Source organism: Scyliorhinus canicula, chromosome 14, assembly GCF_902713615.1.
Source record: "Scyliorhinus canicula chromosome 14, sScyCan1.1, whole genome shotgun sequence".
In the NCBI taxonomy this organism is placed as follows: domain Eukaryota; kingdom Metazoa; phylum Chordata; class Chondrichthyes; order Carcharhiniformes; family Scyliorhinidae; genus Scyliorhinus; species Scyliorhinus canicula.
The window spans coordinates 1,370,132-1,395,031 of record NC_052159.1 but is presented as its reverse complement, the minus strand read 5'-3'; the positions used below and the strand labels follow the sequence as shown (position 1 = coordinate 1,395,031).

At 48.7% G+C, this 24,900-nt stretch overlaps 1 protein-coding gene across 1 annotated transcript in view; it reads right to left on the bottom strand.

The window, feature by feature from the left end:
• The window catches only part of LOC119977765 (dynein heavy chain domain-containing protein 1-like), a 459,774-nt gene that overhangs the window by 10,178 nt on the left and 424,696 nt on the right, over positions 1-24,900 (bottom strand). Inside the window, exons 43-45 of the mRNA XM_038818968.1 lie at positions 21,996-22,200; positions 21,632-21,723; positions 2,239-2,382 (exon numbers count right to left, since the gene is read on the bottom strand). Coding sequence (XP_038674896.1) covers positions 2,239-2,382; positions 21,632-21,723; positions 21,996-22,200 — 441 coding nt within the window. The remainder of the gene's footprint in view (positions 1-2,238; positions 2,383-21,631; positions 21,724-21,995; positions 22,201-24,900) is intronic.

Here is a 24,900-nt window from a genome sequence, read left to right as displayed (position 1 = left end):
ACTCTCCTGACCTGAATGGACTGTGTGTAAAGGGGGGCGGGTCACACGGTACCTCAGCACCCGGTGGACAGTGTGTAAAGGGGGGGGTCACACGGTACCTCAGCACCCGGTGGACAGTGTGTAAAGGGGGGGGTCACACGGTACCTCAGCACCCGGTGGACAGTGTGTAAAGGGGGGGGTCACATGGTACCTCAGCACCCGGTGGACCGTGTGTAAAGGGGGGGGGGGGGTCACACGGTACCTCAGCACCCGGTGGACAGTGTGTAAAGGGGGAGGGGGGGGGTCACACGGTATCTTTTGTGGCTCTGGGAAAAAACCATGCATGGAAAACTGTGATTAAAAGTTTTAAAAGTTAGGGCAGCAGGATGGCGCAGTGGTTAGCACTGCTGCCTCCCGGCGCCGAGGTCCCAGGTTCGATCCCGGCTCTGGGTCACTGTCCATGTGGAGTTTGCACATTCTCCCCGTGTTTGCGTGGGTTTCACAATTGGCCATTTTGGGGAGTGACTCAAACCTGTAAATTGGTGGTGTAACCATTGAGGAGTGGGGTTGGGGTTGGGGGGGGGGAGGGTAAGGTGTGTCCGAGGAGGAGTGGGGCTGTGGGGGGGTAAAGGTGTGTCCGAGGAGGAATGGGGTTGGGGGGGGGTAAAGGGGTGACTGTGGGGGAGTGGGGCTGTGGGGGGGTAAAGGTGTGACTGGAGGAGTGGGGCTGTGGGGGGGGGGGGTAAAGGGGTGACTGTGGAGTAGTGGGGTTGGGGGGGTAAAGGGGTGACTGTGGTGGAGTGGGGTTGGGGGGTAAAGGGGTGACTGTGAAGGAATAGTGGGGTTGGGGGGGGTAAAGGTGTGACCATGGAGGAGTGGGGCTGTGGGGGGGTAAAGGTGTGACCGTGGGGTAGTGGGGTTGGGGGGGTAAAGGTGTGACTGTGGAGTAGTGGGGTTGGGGGCGTAAAGGTATGACCGTGTAGGAATGGGGTTGTGGGGGGTAAAGGTGTGACTGGAGGAGTGGGGCTGTGGGGGGGGTAAAGGGGTGACTGTGGAGGTGTGGGGTTGGGGGGGGTAAAGGGGTGACTGTGGAGGAGTGGGGTTGGGGGGGGTAAAGGGGTGACTGTGGAGGAGTGGGGTTGTGGGGGGTAAAGGGGTGACTGTGGAGGTGTGGGGTTGGGGGGGGTAAAGGGGTGACTGTGGAGGAGTGGGGTTGGGGGGGGTAAAGGGGTGACTGTGGAGGAGTGGGGTTGAGGGGGTAAAGGGGTGACTGTGGAGTAGTGGGGTTGGGGGGGGTAAAGGGGTGACTGTGGAGGAGTGGGGTTGAGGGGGTAAAGGGGTGACTGGAGTAGTGGGGTTGGGGGGGTAAAGGGGTGACTGGAGTAGTGGGGTTGGGGGGGGTAAAGGGGTGACTGTGGAGTAGTGGGGTTGGGGGGGTAAAGGTGTGACTGGAGGAGTGGGGTTGGGGGGTAAAGGGGTGACTGTGGAGGAATAGTGGGGTTGGGGGGGTAAAGTGGTGACTGTGGAGGAGTGGGGTTGGGGGGGTAAAGGTGTGACTGGAGGAGTGGGGTTGGGGGGTAAAGGGGTGACTGTGGAGGAGTGGGGTTGGGGGGGTAAAGGGGTGACCGTGGAGGAGTGGGGTTGGGGGGGTAAAGGTGTGACTGTGGAGGAGTGGGGTTGGGGGGGTAAAGGGGTGACTGTGGAGTAGTGCGGTTGAGGGGGTAAAGGGGTGACTGGAGGAGTGGGGTTGGGGGGGTAAAGGTGTGACTGTGGAGGAGTGGGGTTGGGGGGGTAAAGGGGTGACTGGAGTAGTGGGGTTGGGGGGTAAAGGTGTGACTGTGGAGGAGTGGGGTTGGGGGGGTAAAGGGGTGACTGTGGAGGAGTGGGGTTGGGGGGGTAAAGGGGTGACTGGAGTAGTGGGGTTGGGGGGGGTAAAGGGGTGACTGTGGAGGAGTGGGGTTGGGGGGGGGGGGGTAAAGGGGTGACCGTGGAGGAGTGGGGTTGGGGGGGAGAGTAAAGCGGCTCACTCCCCCCATCCTGCTCATCATGATGCCTGTCTGGGAGAACATTTACCAACCACCTGATCAATCTGTCTCTGCACGTTACTCCTGTCTCACACTATTCTGAATACCCTCTGACCATACCAATCACCTTGTAAAGACCCGCATCTTCCCAAGGTGAATAATGATTGTGGGAATGCTTGCCACATTCCCACACAGACTGGGAGGATATGGAATGAATGGTTGGAAGCCACATTACCTCTGGAGCTGGTGAGTGAAGTAACAAAGCTGCGAATCCCTTTGAAAGAGAAAGGCTGAGAATTGGTGAGACAGTGGTTGATGACACTGCTCAGGGCTGCTTCATCCCCTCTGTCCAAAACATGACCGTGATACACCGCCCCACCTGGAAAAAAAGGTGAAAGATATTAGGATTCCATCTCAGCTCAGCGAGTCAGTCAGGGACTGGGGCAGAATGTCACCAGAATTCAGCCTCAGGCACAGAGAGAAAACAGCGGCGTAACTCTCTAGTTGGAGTTTGAGCCGCTTAGAGCAAAGATAATTAGTGGACATGGTTTATGTCATAAATCTAGTGTGGCGGGGCCTGATATTGCCAGCAACTGTCTCCAAAGACATTGGAGCAACCTCAACCAGCACTGCAGCCTAACGACCCTTGACACCCCAGCACTGCTGCAGCCTAACGGTAGCCCAGTGGATAGCGCAATTGCTTCACTGCTCCAGGGGCCCAGGTTCGATTCCCGGCTGGGTCACTGTCTGTGCGGAGTCTGCACATCCTCCCCGTGTGTGCGTGGGTTTCCTCCGGGTGCTCCGGTTTCCTCCCACAGTCCAAAGATGTGCAGGTTAGGTGGATTGGCCATGCTAAATTGCCCTTAGTGCTTAGTGTTGAGTGGGGTTACTGGGTTATGGGGATAGGGTGGAGGTGTGCAGTTGGGTAGGGTGCTCTTTCCAAGAGCCGGTGCAGACTTGATGGGCCAAATGGCCTCCTTCTGCACTGTAAATTCTATGAATCTAACGACCCCCGACGAGCACGGAGGTATCGCGTGCTCCACCCACCCCGGCAATCCTCGGTGTTGTTGAACTCCCCCCCCCCCCCCCCTCCCCCCCTCACCAATGTTAAGTAATGGGTTAAGAGACATTCTAATTAGTTGTCTCATTTATGTTAAGTATCCAATAATTGACTGATTATGTAAAGGGGCTTCAGGTGGCCTGTCTGTCAAGTGATGTGATGATGGAGTTTTGTGCAGAGTCTGATAAAGTGAAATAAAGGTGTTGGTGAAAAGGAGCAGAACCTTTGACTCTTTATACAACAGCAGCTAAATGTCTAACATAGGGTAGCAGAGGATGGTTGCTGTGCAAAGGGAAGGGTTGAAAGATACAACTTTTCCCGACCAAACCAAGGAGTGAGTGAGAAGGAAAAACAAAGATATGGCTGAACCCAGGATAAAGATGGCCGGATATGACTACCTTATTGTCTGAAAGGGGATCGTACGACCAATGGAGAAGGGCAGTAGTTATGTGAACGAAGGTAACTGCCTTGGGAAAGAGAAAACAAGGAATGGCATTGGCTCTTTCTCTACCTTATGGCAGTAAAATCCGGAGAAACGTGTTTTCTGAGCTGGAATTGGAAGAGTTCGACTCAGAAGGTCTGGCGACTTTATTACATTATATGGACAAGATTTATAAGAAAGATGACTTGTTAAGTGCGTATGAAGCATGGTCGGATTTTCATAGGTTCCGGAAAATGGAGGATTTATCTATGGAAGACTATATAATGGAATTTGGCAGACTATATAAAATGCTGCAGAAACACAGGCTGGAATTTCCACAGTCTGTGTTGGCCTTTAAATTACTTGACTGTGCTAGAGTGAACAACATGGATAGGCTCCTGGTTTTGACAGGAGTTCAGTTTACGGATAACCATACCTTATTTGAACAGATGATAACAGCTTTAAAAAAGTTTTTTGGGGAAACATTCAATTCCAATGGCTCTGATGACCCAAATAGGTCAGCCTGCAATAAGGATACACTACTAACAGGATGGCAAAATCGTACGGCTACAAACAGGTTCCAAGGCTAGAAGGAGATCGGGACCCGGAAATTATGAAGACAGAAACCCAGTTAGAACCTACAATAGGAGGACGAACCCCAGAAATGCACGGGGCATGATAAATCAATGTTTTCTATGTGACTCTCAATACCATTATGCTTTCACTGTCCAACATGTTATAATAGTGTTTGAAGCGACACATGACACGGAAGAGTCAGAAGAGGAAAAAGATAGTGACCAGAAAGAAGGCATTGTCCTATTAACAAGCTGCTTTACGCCGGTAATGAGGGTGTTGATTGCAGAATCCTTCAACTGTGCTGTATTGGAGAGTGGCTGCACATCTACTGTGTGCGGAATTGACTGGTTAAATGTTATCTGGACTCATTGGATGCTGAAAATCGTAACAAGGTTAAGGAATTTGAAAGTTCCACAAGTTTCAGGTTTGGGGATGATAATACCCTGAAGTTGCTGCAAAGAGTGGTGATCTCTTGCAATATTGCTGGAGTGAATCATTTCATTAGCACGGATGTTGTACCAAGTGAGATACCTTTGCTTCTGAGCAGACTGTCGATGAAGAAAGCACACATGAAACTGGATATGGAACAGGATAAGGCAACAGTTTTTGGAAAGACGGTGGACTTACAATTTACACAGTCGGGACACTATTGTATTCCATTACTGACAAATAATATTTCAAGTACAGTTGATAAGGATGTGTTAATGGCAGTTGGAAATTGGACTTTAGCTAATAAAAAGCTTCTTGTAGTAAAACTGCATAGGCAATTTGCACATCCGTCTCCTCGGAGGCTGAAAATGTTATTAAAGGATGCAGGGGTAAGGGATGAACATAGAAGATTACAGCGCAGTACAGGCCCTTCGGCCCTCTATGTTGCGCCGACCTGTGAAACCACATTCCAGGCAACATCCTGGTAAATCTCCTTTGCATCCTTTCCAATGCTTCCACATCCTTCCTATAGTGAGGTGACCAGAACTGCACACAATATTCCAAATGTGGTCTCACTAGGGTCATGTACAGTTGCAGCATAACCCCGCGGCTCTTAAACTCAAGCCCCCTGTTAATAAACGCTAACACGCTATAGGCCTTTTTCACGGCTCTATCCACTTGAGTTGCAACCTTCAGAGATCTGTGGACATGAACCCCAAGATCTCTCTGTTCCTCCATATTCCTCAGAACCCTGCCGTTGACCCTGTAATCCGCATTCAAATTTTTTCTACCAAAATGAATCACCTCGCACTTCTCAGGGTTAAACTCCATCTGCCATTTTTCGGCCCAGCTCTGCATCCTATCAATGTTTCTTTGCAGCCTACAACAGCCCTCCACCTCATCCACTACTCCACCAATCTTGGTGTCATCAGCAAATTTACTGACCCACCCTTCAGCCCCCTCCTCCAAGTCATTGATAAAAATCACAAATAGCAGAGGACCCCGCACTGATCCCTGTGGTACACCGCTGGTAACTGGTCTCCAGTCTGAAAATTTACCATCCACCACCACCCTCTGTCTTCTATGTGATGGCCAGTTACTTATCCAATTAGCCAAATTTCCCTCTATCCCACACCTCCTTACTTTCTTCATAAGCCGACCATGGGGAACCTTATCAAACGCCTTACTAAAATCCATGTATACAACATCAACTGCTCTACCTTCATCTACACACTTAGTTACCTCCTCAAAGAATTCAATCAAATTTGTGAGGCAGACTTACCCTTCACGAATCCGTGTTGACTATCCCGGATTAAGCTGCATCTTTCCAAATGGTCATAAATCTTATCCTTCAGGACCTTTTCCATTAACTTACCGATCACCAAAGGAAGACTAACTGGCCTATAATTACCAGGGTCATTCCTATTCCCTTTCTTGAACAGAGGAACATTCGCCACTCTCCAGTCCTCTGGCACTATCCCCGTGGACAGTGAGGACCCAAAGATCAAAGCCAAAGGCTCTGCAATCTCATCCCTTGCCTCCCAAAGAATCCTTGGATATATCCCATCTGGCCCAGATGACTTGTTGACCCTAAGGATTTTCAAAATTGCTAATACATCCTCCCTCAGAACATCTACCTCCTCCAGCCTACCCGCCTGTATCACACTCTCATCCTCAAAAACATGGCCCCTCTCCTTGGTGAACACTGAAGAAAAGTATTCATTCAAAGCCTCTCCTATTTCTTCTGACTCCATGCACAAGTTCCCACTACTGTCCTTGACCGGCCCGAACCTCACCCTGGTCATTCTTTTATTTCTCACATAAGAGTAAAAAGCCTTGGGGTTTTCCTTGATCCGACCCGCCAAGGACTTCTCATGCCCCCTCCGAGCTCTCCTAAGCCCTTTTTTTTTAAGCTCATTCGTTGCTATCTTGTAACCCTCAAGCCTGAACCTTGTTTTCTCATCCTTACATACTCTTCCTTTTTCCTCTTGACAAGACTTTCAACCTCTTTTGTGAACCATGGTTCCCTCACACGGCCATTTCCTCCCTGCCTGACAGGGACATACCTATCAAGGACACACAGTATTTGTTCCTTGAACAAGCTCCACTTTTCATTTGTGCCTTTCCCTGACAGTTTCTGTTCCCATCTTATGCTCCCTAATTCTTGCCTAATTGCATCATAATTACTCCTCCCCCAATTATAAACCTTGCCCTGCCGTATGGCCCTATCCCTCTCCATTGCAATAGTGAAAGACACCGAATTGTGGGCACTATCACCAAAGTGCTCTCCCACAAACAAATCTAACACTTGGCCCGGTTCATTACCCAGTACCAAATCCAATGTGGCCCCACCTCTTGTCAACCTATCCACATATTGTGTCAGGAACCCCTCCTGCACACACTGTACAAAAACTGCCCCATCCGAACTGTTCGACCTGTAGAGGTTCCAATCAATATTTGGAAAGTTAGTCACCCATGCCAACTACCCCGAGACCTCCACACCTATCCATAATCTGTTTTGCAATTTCTTCTTCCACATCTCTATTACTATTTGGGGGCCTACAGAAAACTCCTAACAATGTGACCGCTCCTTTCCTATTTCTAACTTCGGCCCATATTACCTCAGTCGGCAGATCCCCTTCAAACTGCCTTTCTGCAGCCGTTAAACTATCCTTGATTAACAATGCTACTGCCTCCACCTCTTTTGCCACCTTCCCTACTCTTACTGAAACATCTATACCCCGGAACTTCCAACAACCATTCCTGTCCCTGTTCTAACCATGTGTCCGTAATGACCACAACATCGTAGTCCCAAGTACCAATCCACGCTCCAAGTTCACCTACCTTATTCCGGATGCTCCTTGCATTGAGGTAGACACAATTCAACCCACCTTTCTGTCTGCCGGTACACTCCTGCAACCTTGATACCCTCCTCAGTACCTCACTACTCTCAACACTGACTTCTGGACGACAGCTCGTTTTCCCAGCCCCCTGACCAATTAGTTTAAACCCTCCCGAAGAGCCGTAGCAAATTTCCCTCCCAGGATATTGGTGCCCCTCTGGTTCAGGTGCAAACCATCCTGTCTGTACAGGTCCCACCTTCCCCAGAATGTGCTCCAATTATCCACGTACCTGAAACCCTCCCTCCTACACCATCCCTGCAGCCACGTGTTTATCTGCTCTCTCTCCCTGTTCCTCACCTCACTAGCACGTGGCACCGGCAACAAACCAGAGATGACAACATGGTTTGTCCTGGCTCTCAGCTTCCACCCTAGCTCCCTAAATTCCTGTTTTAAATCCCCGTCCCTTCTCTTACCTATGTCGTTGGTACCGATGTGTACCACGACTTGTGACTGTTCCCCCTCCCCTTAAGGATTCTGAAAACACGGTCCGAGATGTCACGGACCCTGGCACCCAGGAGGCAACATACCATCCGTGAGTCTCTTTCGCTGCCACAGAACCGTCTATCTGTCCCTCTAACTATCGAGTCCCCAATAACTATTGCTCTCCTGCTCTCCTTCCTTCCCTTCTGAGCCACAGGGATGGATTCAGTGCTGGAGATCCGGTCACCGTGGCTTACCCCTGGTAGGTCGTCCCCCTCAACAGTATCCAAAACGGTATACTTGTTAGTGAGGGGAACTGACTGTACTGACTGCTTCCTCCCAGCCCCTCTCACCGTCACCCATCTATCTTGATTCTTCGGAGTAACTACATCCCTGAAGCTTCTATCTATGACCACGTCTACCTCCCGAATGATCCGGAGTTCATCCAGCTCCAGCTCCAGTTCCCTAACTCGGTTTTTGAGGAGCTGGAGTTGGGTGCACTTCCCACAGGTGAAATCAGCAGGGACACTGACGGCGCCCCTCACCTCAAACATTCTGCAGGAGGAACATTGTACTGCCTTCCCTGCCATCCCCTCTAGATAAAACAAGAAAAAGAAAGAAAGAGCTTACCTGATATTCACTCTACCCCTTGGGTTAGAGGAGGTGGAAGGGTGGGGGACACTACAGGAGGTGGAAGGGTGGGGGACACTACAGGAGGTGGAAGGGTGGGGGACACTACAAGTGAAGTGTCTCGGGTTGAGGAACTGCCCAACGTAAATACAGGTAAATATAAAACCCTTAACCAGCAACCACTGCGCCCAACACGCTAACACCTCGGGGAAAAGAAAAACTACTTAGCAGTCACCAGCCAATCACTTACCTGCAGGCTGTGACATCACGGTTCAACTTCTTTCTACTTCTACCTGCCCTCCAGTCTCCCTCTTTATCTTTACTCGGCTGGGATCCTTACAGTGATTGTTTTTTTTGGTTAGAGGAGGAGGTAGGGAGGGAAACACTGAGGAAGTGTTTGGGGTTTAACTGTCACTTGACAACAGCTCCTCCACAAACCACCTTCTGGATACAATGACCGCAATGCGCTGATGCAAATTTACCCCGGAACAACCAATCAGCAGCTCCGCACTACTGCCCTCTGCTGGATCTCGACTGCCCTCTGCTGGATCACGTTTCACGTTTGAACCAGAAGGCACGACAATGTGCCACATTTGAACCAGTTTGAGAATAGTGTTGCAGTTTAGATCGTGGGTGTTATCTATGAAATCTTTGTGGTAGTCACCACTGATGTACATATTAGGTGATTTGTGGTAAAGCGCTGTACGACAGGTACGGGGTAGTTCCCTGTCTGCTGGCTCCACCCAGTAGGCGGAGTATAAATATGTGTGCTCCTTGTACAGCTGCCATTTCACCAGCTGCTGTAGGAGGCCACACATCTTAGTGTTTTAAAGCCTTGATTGTATCCAACTCTCGTCTTTGTGCAATTGATCGTGCATCAATCTTTAGTAAAATATTATTTCCAAAAAATGCAAATGCATTCCCTCAAGTCCCCCAGTTTCCATCATTCAACCATTGGCGGAGTGCCTTCAGCAGCTTGAGCTCCTCGCCACCTCCCTCTTTCTCTGTACACCTTCAGGACACTCCTTAAAGCAGAGCCCATTGACTGAATTTCTGGTGTCCCATTCTAATACCCGGGTCTCCTTTTGTGGCTCAGTCTGATATTTAGTTTGATGATTACTCCTGGAAACATAGAAAAAATAGGAGCAGGAGGCCATTTGGCACGTCTAGCCTGCTCCGCCATTCATTATGATCGTGGCTGATCATCCTAATCCTGGTTCCCCCATATCCTTTGATCTTCTTCACCCTAAGTGCTTTATCTAATTGCTTCTTGAAACTATACAATTATTTGGACTAAATTACTTCCTGTGGTAACGTATTCCACAGGCACAAAACTCTATGGGTGAAGGAATTTCTCCTCATCTCTGTTCAAAATGGTCTAATAATAACGATAATCTTTATTGTCACAAGTAGGCTTACATTAACACTGCAATGAAGTTACTGTGAAAATCCCCTAGTCACCACATTCCGGCGCCTGTTCGATCCCGTATCCTCAGACTGTGACCCCTGGTTCTGGACACACCCACCATTGGGATCATCCTTCCTGCACCTACCCTGTCCAGTCCTGTTAGATTTTTATAGGTTTCTATGAGATCCCCCCTCATTGTTCTGAACTCCAGCGACTATAAGCCTAATCGATTCAATCTTTCATCCTACGTCAGTCCCGCCATCCCAGGAATCAGCCTGGTAAACCTTCGCTGCTCCCTCTCTATAGCTAGAACATCCTTCCTCAGATTAGGAGACCAAAACTGAACACAATATTCCAGGTGTGGCCTCACTAAGGCCCTGTATAATTGCAGCAACACATTCCTGCTCCTGTACTCAAATCCTCTCGCTATGAAGGCCAGCAGACCATTAGACTTCCTTACCGCCTGCTGTACCTGCATGCTTACTCAGTGACTGGTGCACAAGGACACCCAGATTTAGTTGCATGTTCCCCTCTCCTAATTCATGGCGATTCAGATAATAGTCTGCCTGATGCACGATCAATGACTACTAAGACGAGGTTGTAGTCCAACTGAAGGCTTTAATAAGCTAGATGTTTCCCCCAGCAGCTCAGGTATAGAAAGGAAGCTGCTGGGGCAGCACGGGCTCTTATACCCCGCCTTGCAGGGCGGAGCTACCATACAGGATCGACCAATGGAAAGCATATATTATCTGCCAATGGTGTTCCAGCATTACTAGGTACCGTAATACCTCTACACAGACTACCACATTCACCCCCTATTTTTAAAAAAAAAGAGTCCGGCGGGGGTAGTGACTTGGTATTACAACATGGCAACATGGCAGAAGTTATGGTTATGGAGGTACTGTACAGCGTTTTGCCTTATTATCGTAACTATTTACAATTTTACAGTTAACTATATACATGTTAAAATGAAGCAATCAGTCGATCGGGGGCCCTGGGCGTCCTCTCTGATCATCGAAGCCTTGGTGGTGACGCCGGTGGAGGTTCGGGCGTCTGTGACTCCGGGAGCGAGGTTTCCGTCTCTGTGGCAGCTTCAACACCCCTAGACGGGGCCGGTGGGGGGGTGGGCGGGGGGGCCTAGACGGGGCCGGTGGGGGGGTGGGTGGGGGAGCCTAGACGGCGCTGGTGGGGGGGTGGGCGGGGGGGCCTAGACGGAGCCGGTGGGGGGGTGGGCGGGGGGGCCTAGACGGCGCTGGTGGGGGGGTGGGTGGGGGAGCCTAGACGGCGCTGGTGGGGGGGTGGGCGGGGGGGCCTAGACGGAGCCGGCGGAAGGGAACGGCTGCGGGGTGCGGCGGTGGGCGGGGGGGTGGGGGGGGGGGCCTAGACGGGGCCGGCGGAAGGGAACGGCTGCGGGGTGCGGCGGTGGGGGGGGGGGGGTGGGGGGGGGCCTAGACGGGGCCGGCGGAAGGACCGATCCTCCTGGGAAGGGGGCAGCTGTAAGGTGCACCGGTGGGATGGGGGGTGGGACTGGTGGCGGGGGTGTGCGTGGGGATCCAGCGGGCGCCAGGTCTCATAGGGAGACCGTGTCTTGTCGGCCGTCGGGGTATGCCACGTAGGCGTACTGGGGGTTAGCATGGAGAAGATGGACCCTCTCGACCAACGGGTCCGAATTGTGCGCCCGCACGTTTTTTCGGATGGGTCCAGGGGATGCCAGCCAGGTCGGGAGCGAGGTCCCAGTGGAGGACTTCCTGGGGAAAACAAAGAGACCTTCGTGAGGTGTTTGGTTGGTCGTGGTGCAGAGCAGGGACCGGATGGAGTGGAGGGCATCTGGGAGGACTTCCTGCCAGCGGGGAGACTGGGAGATTTCTGGACCGTAGGGTAGTCTTCCAGACCATTCCGTTCTCCCTCTCTACCTGTCCATTACCCCGTGGGTTGTAATTGGTCGTCCTGCTCGAGGCAATGCCCTTGCTGAGCAGGAATTGACGCAGTTCGTCGCTCATAGAGGAGGATCCCCGATCGCTGTGTATGTAAGCGGGGAACCCGAACAGAGTAAAGATGCTATGGAGGGCTTTGATGACAGTGGTTGCAGTCATGTTGGGGCAGGGGATGGCGAATGGGAATTGGCAGTACTCGTCAATCACGTTCAGGAAGTATGTATTACGGTCGGTGGAGGGGAGGGGACCTTTGAAGTCCATGCTGAGGCGTTCAAAGGGACGGGAAGCCTTTATCAGATGCGCTTTCTCTGGCCGGTAGAAGTGCGGCTTGCACTCCGTGCAGATTTGGCAATTCCTGGTGGCTGTCCTGACCTCCTTGATGGAGGAGGGCAAGTTGTGGGTCTTGACAAAATGGAAGAAGCGAGTGACCCGCGGGTGGCAGAGGTCCTCGTGGAGGGCTCGGAGGCGATCCACTTGTGCGTTGGCACATGTGCCGCGGGACAGGGCATCAGGCGGCTCGTTTAGCTTCCCGGGACGATACAGGATCTCGTAGTTATAGTTGGAGAGTTCGATCTTCCACCGCAAGATCTTATTGTTTTTTATCTTGCCCCGCTGTGCATTGTCGAACATGAAGGCGACCGACCGTTGGTCAGTGAGGAGAGTGAATCTCCTGCCAGCCAGGTAATGCCTCCAATGTCACACAGCTTCTACTATGGCCTGTGCTTCCTTTTCGACCGAGGAGTGGGGGATTTCGGAAGTGTGGAGGGTACGGGAGAAGAAGGCCACGGGTCTGCCCGCTTGGTTCAGGGTGGCCGCCAGAGCTACGTCGGACGCGTCGCTCTCGACCTGGAAGGGGAGGGATTCATCAATGGCGCGCATCGTGGCCTTTGCGATGTCCGCTTTGATGCAGCTGAAGGCCTGGCGGGCTGTATCGACAGGGGGAAAAACTGTGGATTGCATCAGAGGACGGGCCTTGTCTGCATAGTTGGGGACCCACTGAGCGTAGTAAGAAAAAAAACACACATTTATCTTTGTTATACATAAGGTTAAGGATTTTCACGGTCTGGAGGAATTTTCGGAGATTGGTGTCGTGGTCCTGCTGGTCGTGGCCGCAGATGGTGACATTATTGAGATACGGGAATGTAGCCCGTAAACCGTATCAGTCGATCATTCGGTCCATCTCTCGCTGGAAGACCGAGACCCCGTTAGTGACACCGAAGGGAACCCTTAAAAAGTGGTAGAGCCGCCCATCTGCCTCGAACGCAGTGTACTTGCGATCACTCGTACGAATGGGGAGCTGGCGGTAGGCTGACTTAAGGTCCACCGTGGAGAAGATCTTGTACTGCGTGATCCTGTTGACCAGGTCGGATATACGGGGGGAGAGGGTAAGTGTCCAGCTGCGTAAGCCTGTTGATGGTCTGACTGTGGTCGATGACCATCCTATTCTTCTCCCCGGTCTTTACCACCACTACTTGGGCTCTCCAGGGACTGTTGCTAGCCTCAATGACTCCTTCCTTCAGTAGCCGTTGGACCTCTGACCTAATAAAGATCCGGTCCTGGACACTGTACCGTCTGCTCCTGGTGGCGACGGGTTTGCAATCCGTGGTGAGGTTCGCAAACAGGGAAGGCGGATCGACCTTGAGGGTCGCGTGGCTGCAGACAGTGAGAGGGGGTATAGGGCCGCCGAATTTGAAAGTTAGACTTTGGAGGTTACACTGGAAGCCCAACCCTAGGAGTGTGGCTGCGCAGAGGTGGGGAAGGACGTAGAGCCGGTAATTTTTGAACTCCCTTCCCTGGACCGTGAGGTTATCTCTTATAACCCACCTTGCAGGGCGGAGCTACCATACAGGCTCGACCAATGGAAAGCATACATTATCTACCAATGGTGTTCCAGCATTACTAGGTACCGTAATACCTCGACACAGCCTACCACATTGCCTTCTGGTTTTTGCTACTAAAATGGATGACCTCACATTTATCCGAATTGTACTGCAGCTGCCATTCATTTGCCCACTCACTCAACTTGTCCAAATCACATTAAAGGATCTCTGCATCCTCCTCACAGCTCACCCTCCCACCCACCTTTGTGTCATCTGCAAATTTGGAGACATGACAATTTGTTCCCTCATCAAAATCATTAATATATATTGTGAATATCTGGGGTCCCAGCACAGATCCCTGCGTGACCACACTAGTCACTGCCTGCCAATTTGAAAAAGATCCGTTAATTCCTCCTCTTTGTTTCCTGTCTGCCAACCAGTTTTCTATCCATCTCAATACATTACCCCTGATCCCACGCCCTTTCATTTTACACGCTAATCTTTTATGTAAGACTTTGTCAAAAGCCTTCCGAAAGTCCAAATAAACCACATCCACTGGCTCCTCTTCATCAATTCTGCTAGTTACATCCTCAAAGAATTCCAGTATCGTTGTCGAGCATGGTTTCCCCTTCATCAATCCATGCCGACTCTGTCCGATCCTGCCACTGTTTTCTCAGAGCTCTGCTATAAAATCTTTGATAGTGAATTCTAGAATTTTCCCCACTACTGACGTCAGGCTGACTGGTCTAGAATTCCCTGCTCCCTCGCGACCTCCCTTTTTAAATAGCGGAGTTACATTAGCCACCCTCCAATCTGCAGGAACAGTTCCAGAGTCTGTAGAATCCTGGAAGATGACCACCAATGTACCCACTATTTCCAGAGCCGCCTCCTTCAGTCCCCTGGGATGTAGATTCTCAGGCCCTGGGGATTTATCAGCCTTCAATCACATCAATTTCCTCAACACCATTTCTCTCCTAATATTGATCTCCTTCAGTTCCTCCCTCTCACTAAATCCTGTGTTCCCCAACATTTCTGGTATCTGATTTGTGACCTCATTTGTGAAGACAGAACCAAAGTATGTATTTTGTTGCTCAGCCATTTCTTTGTCCCCTATTATACATGCCCCTGTTTCTGACTGTAAGGGACCTACATTTGTCTTTATGTAGCCATCTGGGATGGCCACTTACAAAGGGAAACATGGCCACTTACAAGGGAAGTATGGCCACTTGCAAAGAATCATGGGAAAGATGGCCAATGCAAGATCCAGACGAACTCAGAGCTTAAGTGTATATTGGCCACTAGATAACCAGACACTATCGAAACCCCCAGCCGATTTGCATTCTAATGGCCCATTTTCCCAGGACAAAGGACTTGTACTCAGGTATCAGATACAGATCCAGACTCATCGACGCCACTCCCTTCACCCAGGAAGCCCAAACAGCCAAGGTCAATGACCGCCCAGGACACGCCCAGTCATTAAGGCACCCGCCCCTTTATTGGCTAAAATCGAAGGCAGTAATTGAAGCCGGCCGAATTATTGGGTCCAAAGCTAAGGACCGCCCAAAACAGCACGACACCCCCGAAGGATAAAGAGAGACACTGCCACGTGTTCAGTCTCTATTGGCCCCGGCGCACCAGAACTCTCTTGGCCCCGGCTTCTGCCCAAAGTCAATTGCAGCACCACGACCAGAAGCAAGTTCAAGACCAACGACCGCTAACAGACGGATGAGCCCAGCAGAAACAAAGTCACTTCTTCTACCCAGCCACGCACGGTCCGAACAAAGGCCTTGTTCCTCTGCATAAAGCCGGGTGCCTGAAGTTAAGTACAGGTTGTTGTAGTGTTAGGTGTAATTTAGCTTGTAGTGTTTTATGTCGCATGCCGAAGTACTTCTTGTGTAAATAAACTATCATTGAACTTGAACTAACTAACTTACTTGCAGGCAAGGAGATGGGTTGAAGTGTGTATACTTTAATGCAAGAAGCATCAGGAATAAGGTGGGTGAACTTAAGGCATGGATCGGTACTTGGGACTACGATGTGGTGGCCATCACGGAAACTTGGATAGAAAAGGGGCAGAAATGGTTGTTGGAGGTCTCTGGTTATAGATGTTTCAACAAGATTAGGGAGGATGGTAAAAGAGGTGGTGGTGGGGGGTGGGGGGGGGGGGGGGGGCATTGTTAATTAGAGATAGTATAACAGCTGCAGAAAGGCAGTTCGAGGGGCATCTGCTACTGAGGTAATATGGGTTGAAGTCAGAAATAGGAAAGGAGCAGTCACCTTGTTGGGAGTTTTCTATAGGCCCCCCAATAGCAGCAGAGATGTGGAGGAACAGATTGGGAAACAGATTTTGGAAAGGTGCAGAAGTCACAGGGTAGTAGTCATGGGTGACTTCAACTTCCCAAACATTGAGTGGAAACTCTTTAGATCAAATAGTTTGGATGGGGTAGTGTTTGTGCAGTGTGTCCAGGAAGCTTTTCTAACACAGTATGTAGATTGTCCGACCAGAGGGGAGGCCATATTGGATTTAGTACTTGGTAATGAACCAGAGCAGGTAATAGATTTATTAGTGGGGGAGCATTTTGGAGGTAGTGACCACAATTCTGTGACTTTCACTTTAGTTATGGAGAGGGATAGGTACATGCAACAGGGCAAGGTTTACAATTGGGGGAAGGGTAAATACAATGCTGTCAGACAAGAATTGAAGTGCAGAAGTTGGGAACATAGGCTGTCAGGGAAGGACACAAGTGAAATGTGGAACATGTTCAAGGAACAGGTACTGCGTGTCTTTGATATGTATGTCCCTGTCAGGCAGGGAAGAGATGGTCGAGTGAGGGAACCATGGTTGACAAGAGAGGTTGAATGTCTTGTTAAGAGGAAGAAGGAGACTTATGTAAGGCTGAAGAAACAAGGTTCAGACAGGGCGCTGGTGGGATTCAAGATAGCCAGGAGGGAACTGAAGAAAGGGATTAGGAGAGCTAAGAGAGGGCATTGAAAAATCTTTGGCAGGTAGGATCAAGGAAAACCCCAAGGCCTTTTACACATATGTGATAAATATGAGAATGGCTAGAGCAGGGGTGGGTAAACTACGGCCCGCGGGCCGCATGCGGCCTGCCAAAGGTCTTTATGCGGCCCACCAAGATCAAGTCATTTAAAAAAAAACAATTTTTTTATTAAAAATTTTTTTTTTTTTTAATTTTAAGGTTAATGGGGGGGGGGGGGGGGCTGTTGGATTACTGGTATAGGGTGGATACGTTGACTTGAGTAGGGTGATCATTGCTCAGCACAACATGTGTTTCATGTGAAGTTTCTACTTTAAAATATTAATTAATAAAAATTAATTGCTTTTTTTTTCTTTAAAAACCTTTTATTTTGGCTATTTTAAATATCAATTATTTTACTTAATATACTATGCGGCCCTTTAAAATTGTGAATTTCTGAATGTGGCCCTTGCACGGAAAAGTTTGCCCACCCCTGGACTAGAGCGAGGGTAGGTCCGATCAAGGACAGTAGCGGGAGATTGTGTATTGAGTCTGAAGAGATAGGAGAGGTCTTGAACAAATATTTTTCTTCAGTATTTACAAACGAGAGGGGCCATATTGTTGGAGAGGACAGTGTGAAACAGACAGATAAGCTCGAGGAGATACTTGTTAGGAAGGAAGATGTGTTGCGCGTTTTGAAAAACTTGAGGATAGACAAGTTCCCCGGGCCTGACGGGATATATCCAAGGATTCTATGGGAAGCCAGAAATGAAATTGCAGAGCCGTTGGCAATGATCTTTTCATCCTCGCTGTCAACAGGGGTAGTACCAGAGGATTGGAGAGTGGCGAATGTCGTGCCCCTGTTCAAAAAAGGGAATAGGGATAACCCTGGGAATTACAGGCCAGTTAGTCTTACTTCGGTGGTAGGCAAAGTAATGGAAAGGGTACTGAGGGACAGGATTTCTGAGCATCTGGAAAGACACTGCTTGATTAGGGATAGTCAGCACGGATTTGTGAAGGGTAGGTCTTGCCTTACAAGTCTTATTGACTTCTTTGAGGAGGTGACCAAGCATGTGGATGAAGGTAAAGCAGTGGATGCAGTGTACATGGATTTTAGTAAGGCATTTGATGAGGTTCCCCATTGTAGGCTTGTGCAGAAAGTAAGGAGGCATGGGATAGTGGGAAATTTGGCCAGTTGGATAACAAACTGGCTAACCGATAGAAGACAGAGAGTGGTGGTGGATGGCAAATATTCAGCCTGGAGCCCAGTTATCAGTGGCGTACCGCAGGGATCAGTTCTGGGTCCTCTGCTGTTTGTGATTTTCATTAACGACTTGGATGAGGGAGTTGAAGGGTGGGTCAGTAAATTTGCAGATGATACGAAGATTGGTGGAGTTGTGGATAGTGAGGAGGGCTGTTGTCGGCTTCAAAGAGACATAGATAGGATGCAGAGCTGGGCTGAGAAGTGGCAGATGGAGTTTAACCCTGACAAGTGTGAGGCTGTCCATTTTGGAAGGACAAATATGAATGCGGAATACAGGGTTAACAGTAGGGTTCTTGGCAATGTGGAGGAGCAGAGAGATCTTGGGGTCTATGTTCATAGATCTTTGAAAGTTGCCACTCAAGTGGATAGAGCTGTGAAGAAGGCCTATGGTGTGCTAGCGTTCATTAGCAGAGGGATTGAATTTAAGAGCCGTGAGGTGATGATGCAGCTGTACAAAACCTTGGTACGGCCACATTGGGAGTACTGTGTGCAGTTCTGGTCGCCTCATTTTAGGAAGGATGTGGAAGCTTTGGAAAAGGTGCAAAGGAGATTTACCAGGATGTTGCCTGGAATGGAGAGTAGGTCATACTAGGAAAGGTTGAGGGTGCTAGGCCTTTTCTCATTAGAACGGAGAAGGATGAGAGGCGACTTGATAGAGGTTTATAAGATGATCAGGGGAATAGATAGAGTAGACAGTCAGAGACTTTTTCCCCGGGTGGAGCACACCATTACAAGGGGACATAAATTTAAGATAAATGGTGGAAGATATAGAGGGGATGTCAGAGGTAGGTTCTTTACCCAGAGAGTAGTGGGGGCATGGAATGCACTGCCTGTGGAAGTAGTTGAGTTGGAAACGTTAGGGGTGTGGCTGCACAGAGGTGGGGAAGAACGTAGAGCCGGTAATTTTTGAACTCCCTTCCCTGGACCGTGAGGTTTGCTACACAGAACCCCTTTATCTCTACTGAGTGGGAACCGGAGGCCAGGGAGATTTTTTGATTAACAGGATGGACGGGGAGAGAACAACGCGTTACCATGTAGGGGTGTATGAAGCTCTCCGTGCTCCCAGAGTCGATTAAGCAGGACGTCTCATGTCCATTGATTAGCACCGTTGTTGTAGCAGAGTGTTCGAGGCAGAGACTGGTCGAGGGTCACCGAGGCTAATCGTGGCAGCAGCTGGGTGTTCTCGTCGGGCGGTGTGTGGTCATCTGCACTGAGGTCCTGGGAGTCCATCCAAGATGGCAACGCCCACTGGTCGCACGTGGCTGTGGGTGCACAAAATGGCGGCGCCCATCCATCACATGCGGCATCAGCGGAAAAAGATGGCGGTGCCCGGTGGCCACACGTGGCCCTGGAGGAGGAAGATGGCGGTGCCCGGTGGCCACACGTGGCCCTGGAGGAGGAAGATGGCGGCACTCACTGGCCGCACGGGGCCCGTGGAGAGGGTTGTAGTGGCGGTCTGCATTCGCTTCCGGAGACCGCACAGAGAGTAGTGGGGACATGGAATGCACTGCCTGTGGAAGTAGTCGAGTCGGAAACGTTAGGGACCTTCAAGCAGCTATTGGATAGGTACATGGATTAGGGTAGAATAATGGAGTGTAGATTAACTTCTTCTTAAGGGCAGCACGGTAACATTGTGGATAGCACAATTGCTTCACAGCTCCAGGGTCCCAAGTTCGATTTCGACTTGGGTCACTGTCTGTGCGGAGTCTGCACGTCCTCCCCGTGTGTGCGTGGGTTTCCTCCGGGTACTCCGGTTTCCTCCCACAGTCCAAAGATATGCAGGTTGGGTGGATTGGCCATGATAAATTGCCCTTAGTGTCCAAAATTCTATGATTAACCTAGGACAAAAGTTCGGCACAACATCGTGGGCCGAAGGGCCTGTTCTGTGCTGTATTTCTCTATCTCTATCTCTAACTGGTTGTTGGGTCTTTGATCGATATCTGGCTAAACCTTGTGATACCTGGCGACTCTGCAAAGCAACATCATCGTTAATAATTGTCAAATCAGTATCCAGTTAAAAAGATCAACATTATTGGTGTCTCTGAGCCGAATTGGCAACATTCACCAATCTTTTTCTCTTCACGTACCTGTAGAAACTTTTACAGTCAGTTCTTCTGTTCCCTGCAAGCTTACTTTCGTACTCTATTTTCCCCTTAATCAATCCCTTGGCCCTTCTTTGCTGAATACTAAATTGTTCCCAATCCTCAGACCTGTTGTTTTTCTTGGCTAATTTATATGCAAGTTCCCTAATTCACCTTGTAAACCATGGTTTTCCCACCTGACCCATTTCACTTCTGTGGCAGACAGGAATGAACAATTGTTGCAGTTCTTCCATGTGCTCTTTGAATGTTTGCCATTGCCTATCCACTGTCATCTCTTTAAGTAACATTGCCCAATCCATCAAAGCCAACTCACACCTCATTTTATTGTCTCAATTGTTAAGATTCAGGACCCTCGTCTCAGAATCAGCCTCTTCACTCGCCATCTTGATGAAAAATTCTGTCATATTATGGTCACTCATCCCCAAGGGGTCTGGTACAGCCAGATTGGCAATGATTCCGTTCTCATTACACAGTACCCAGTCTAGCATGGCCTGTTATCCAGTTGGTTCCTCAATATATTGATCCAGAAAACCATCCCGTATTCACTCGAGGAATTCCTCTTCTACGATATCGTGGCTGATTTGATTTTCCAGTATATATGCCGATTAAAATCACCGATAATTTACAGTTATTCCTGCATCTCTAATTTCCTGTTTAATGCCATTTCCAACAAACTTCACTGCAATTTGGTGGTCTATACATGATGCCCACCAATGTTTTTTGCTCCTTGCTGTTTCTCAGCTCTACCCATACAGATTCCGCATTGTCAGAGCTAATATCCTCCCTCACTATTGTGTTTATTTCGTCCTCAACCAGAAATGCAACCCCACCACTCTTTATCTTTTTGTCTGTCCTTCCTAAATACTGAGTATCCTTGTACATTCAGTTCCCATCCCTGGTCACCCTGCAGCCATGTCTCCATAATCCCGACTATTTCATTCCTGTTCACATCTATTTGTGCGATTAGTTGATCCACTTTCTTGCGAATAGTCTGCCATTCAGACACAAAGCCTTGATGCTTGTCCTTTTAACATTTAGCACTGTTGCTTCACAGCTCCAGGGTTCCAGGTTCGATTCCCGGCTTGCGTCACTGTCTGTGCGGAGTCTGCGCGTTCTCCCCGTGTCTGCGTGGGTTCTCCGGTTTCCTCCCACAAGTCCTGAAAGACGTGCTGTTAGGTGAATTGGACATTTTGAATTCTCCCTCTGTGTACCTGAACAGGCGCCGGAATGTGGTGACTAGGGGCTTTTCACAGTAACTTCATTGCAATGTTAATGTAAGCCTACTTGTGACAATAATAAAGATTATTATCAGTCCCGTTCCCAATATTTTACACTGTGGCCCTGTTTGATCTGGCTCTTGGTTTATTTGTCCATCACTTTTCTGGGAAGCACTTTGGGATGTTTTATTTCAACTGGCGTTCGAACTGGATACAGATTCATGATGCTTTTTCTTTATTGCAGTGTTAGTTGATGAGGGCTAGTCACCAACAGATTTTACCACAGTCTTGTTCATAATCCACTCAGTCGTCACCTCATCTACTCCACAAACATCCACTCCCTCCTGCATCAACACACAGTAGCAGCAGTGTGTACCATCTACAAGATTCAGCGGAGCAACTCATCAAAACTTCTCTATTAAATCTGCGAAATTAAGTCAATTTGTTGTTTGTTGTTCATTCTTACCTATGAGAAGTTCAAGCAGGGATTCCGAGTCAGCCCAGGTGGTCTGCAGCTTCACCTGAATGTCAAGGGCAGCAAATAAATCAGCTTGTGTCCTGTGGCAGAAAACACAGAATTACACCCTTGCTGTGCAGAAAGCATCATTCTGTCCATCAGGTCAGTATCTGTGCTGCACAGTTCCTCAAATCCTTTGATAAGACTGCCTTCTAATATCTGACATTACGGCTCCCCCTTCACTTGTGCGGGAGGGGGGGGGGGGGGGGGGAGAGAGAGAGAGAGAGAGGGGGGGATAGAGGTGGTATGTTTGAGATTGAGGTTTGAGACGGAACAAAGAGATTCTGAATGATGAGATCTGCGAGTGACTTACCAGTGATAGGGGTGTGCCTGTACCCAGCTCCTGTAGTGCTGTCGGTGGAGTAGGATTGAGTGCAGGACAGCGAGGAGAGCGAGGCGCTCTGCCTTGACTGTGTCGCCCAGTTTGATCTGTGCCTGAGAGTACGACCGTCTCAAGGTGTTTTGTAGCATCGATGGCGTCTCAATCACCAGCTTTGTCATGCATCGTCTCAATATTCCTGCAACAAATCATCAGATGAGGTCAGTGCCTGGGGTCACAGGTTCAAACCCAGGGCATGAGGGAAATGACACAAGGGGAAAGAGTGGGGGTGTGATGGTGAACAAAGTAACTAATGGCATTCTGGGAAAACCGGTCAACTTTTGGTACAATGTAAGAAAAGCCAAGCTCTCATAACCTAAAGCCTGTATTGAAAGCAGAAAAGGTCAAGTTGTCCCGGAAACTGGCTGGCTCTGTAAACTTGATAAAACTAACTCGTCATAACCCAAAGCAGTCTTAATATGACAAGATAGGCCAGAACCCGTCTCTTACAATACTTAAACAAGTCTGCTCCGTTTCTTAAACATGCGATCAAAAGACAAGATAATGATAGGAGACCCCGAGTCCTCAAAGGTCAGCAAGGTGATGCCAGTTTTATGATATTGCTTATGTTTTACTTTTGATCAAATTCCTGACCAAGCTGTATTCACGTAATCTTGATTCAAATAATGTATAAATATTGTCCTATTTCTCTGTAACAGCGCAGACTTGGGAAGGATCCAGCAGTTTGTAATTGACTGTTTTCCGACTCCAAGTTTCAGCCATTTCTGCATGCAGTTGTAATTCGCAAATAAAACTTAGTTTTGTTTTCTTAACGAGCGTTGTTGAATCTTTCTATCACAGTCCAGAAGCGGGAAGAATATTGACTACAACAGGGGGGGTATGAAAAGAAACTGGCAGCTACAGTCTGGCATGTAAATAGTACAAAGTTGGTACAAGGAGGAGTATTCAGGATAGAATTGTTCAGCACGGTAGCACAGTGGTTAGCACAGTTTCTTGACAGCTCCAGGGTCCCCGGTTCGATTCCCGGCTTGGGTCACTGTCTGTGCAGAGTCTGCACGTTCTCCCCGTGTCTGCGTGTGTTTCTTCCGGGTGCTCCGGTTTCCTCCCACAGCCCAAAGGTGTGCAGGTTAGGTGGATTGGCCATGATAAATTACCCTTAGTGTCCAAAAAGGTAAGGGGGGAGGGGTACAGGGATAGGATGGCGGCATGGGCTTAATTGGGGTTCTCTTCTGCACTGTAAATTCTATGATTCTATGAATTAGTAGTCACATGGAAAAATGCGAGTTGATTAGAAAGAGCCTACATGGATTTCTAAAGGAGAAATCATGTTTAACTAGCTTGCTGGAGAATTTGGAGGAGGTAATAGTGAGGGTCGATGAGGATAATATTGTTGATGTGGTGTACTGGGTTTTCAGAAAGTATTTAATACAGTGTGTTGTGGGCCAGGGTTTAGAAAACACCAAAGTATATTATGGAGTTCATCTAACCTTTAACTGTTTATTGAATTTGGCTAGGATGAGCAGAAGATCCTGCCTTTCCGTTGTTATTCAACAGACTTCTTAGGCACTTTTAATTTAAAAAAACAAGCTTTATTTTAAGAACTTAGTTAAAATCTGTATAAACACACAGCAAGAATTTTTATCAACTCCAAACATAAAGACCCCACACAGCTATAATAATCTATGTATAAACCTTAATAAATTGCCCCTTAACTGTTCCAATTCAATAACAAAATCCAAGTAAAACCAGAAACCCCTTTTCAAAGGTGTGGCCCAGCAGACGGCACTCTCACTGCCTTAAGGCATGTTATTGATACTCCGTTCCCCTTCTCAAACAGCAGATATGAATTCCTTCCGGAAAGCAAATATCTCTTTTCAGTTAATGTTTCGAGTCCGATGACTCTTTGTCAAAGCTTTGACAAAAAGTCATCGGACTCGAAACGTTAGCTCTTTTCTCTCCCTACAGATAAGACAAAGACGTTTGTTAAAGGCACACTCCCCATGACACCTCCGCGCAAGGAAATAAATAAACCACCAACTTCAAAGATGGTTTAATTTTTCACCTTTTCACTTGCCAATTAATAACAACTGAAAATAAACATACATTTGTTAAAAGCAAACAGGCAAACATTAATAATAATTCAGCCCATTTCAGTTCTTTGCCTTCCTGTAGCTGGAATCCCTCTCGATTGACAGTCTCTGGGATGGGAACCAGATTAGGAAGTTAGAGGTCTGTAAAGAGGCAGCAAATAAAGCCAGTAAGGTACTAGATAATAAACTCAGGGGAAGAGTAGACAGGGACGAGATGATGAACACAAAGGGACAGGTGGTCTGAGGTGCATTTCTTTCAATGCGAGAAGTGTAGCAGGTAAGGCAGATGAATTTAGGGCTTGGATTAGTACCTGGGAATATGATATTGGTATTACTGAGACTTGGTTGAGGGAAGGGCAAGACTGGCAACTAAATATCCCAGGGTATAGATGCTTCAGGAGGCATAGAGAGGAGGTAGAACGGGTGGAGGAGTTGCATGTGTAGTCAGAGATGATATCACAGCTGTGATTAAGGAGGGCACGATGGAGGATTCGAGCACTGAGGCAATATGGATAGAGCTAAGAAATAGGAAGGGTGCAGTAACATTGTTGGGACTTTACTACAGGCCTCCCAAAAGCGAGCATGAAGTAGAGGTACAAATATGTAGATTATAGAAAAATGTAGTCGCAGTAGGGTGGTCGTGATGGGAGATTTTAACTTCCCCAACATTGAATGGGATTCGTGTAGTGTTGGAAGCGTAGATGGAGCAGAATTTGTAAGGAGCATCCAGGAGAGTTTTTTAGGGCAGTATGTAAATAGTCCAACTCGGTAAGAGGCCATACTAATGT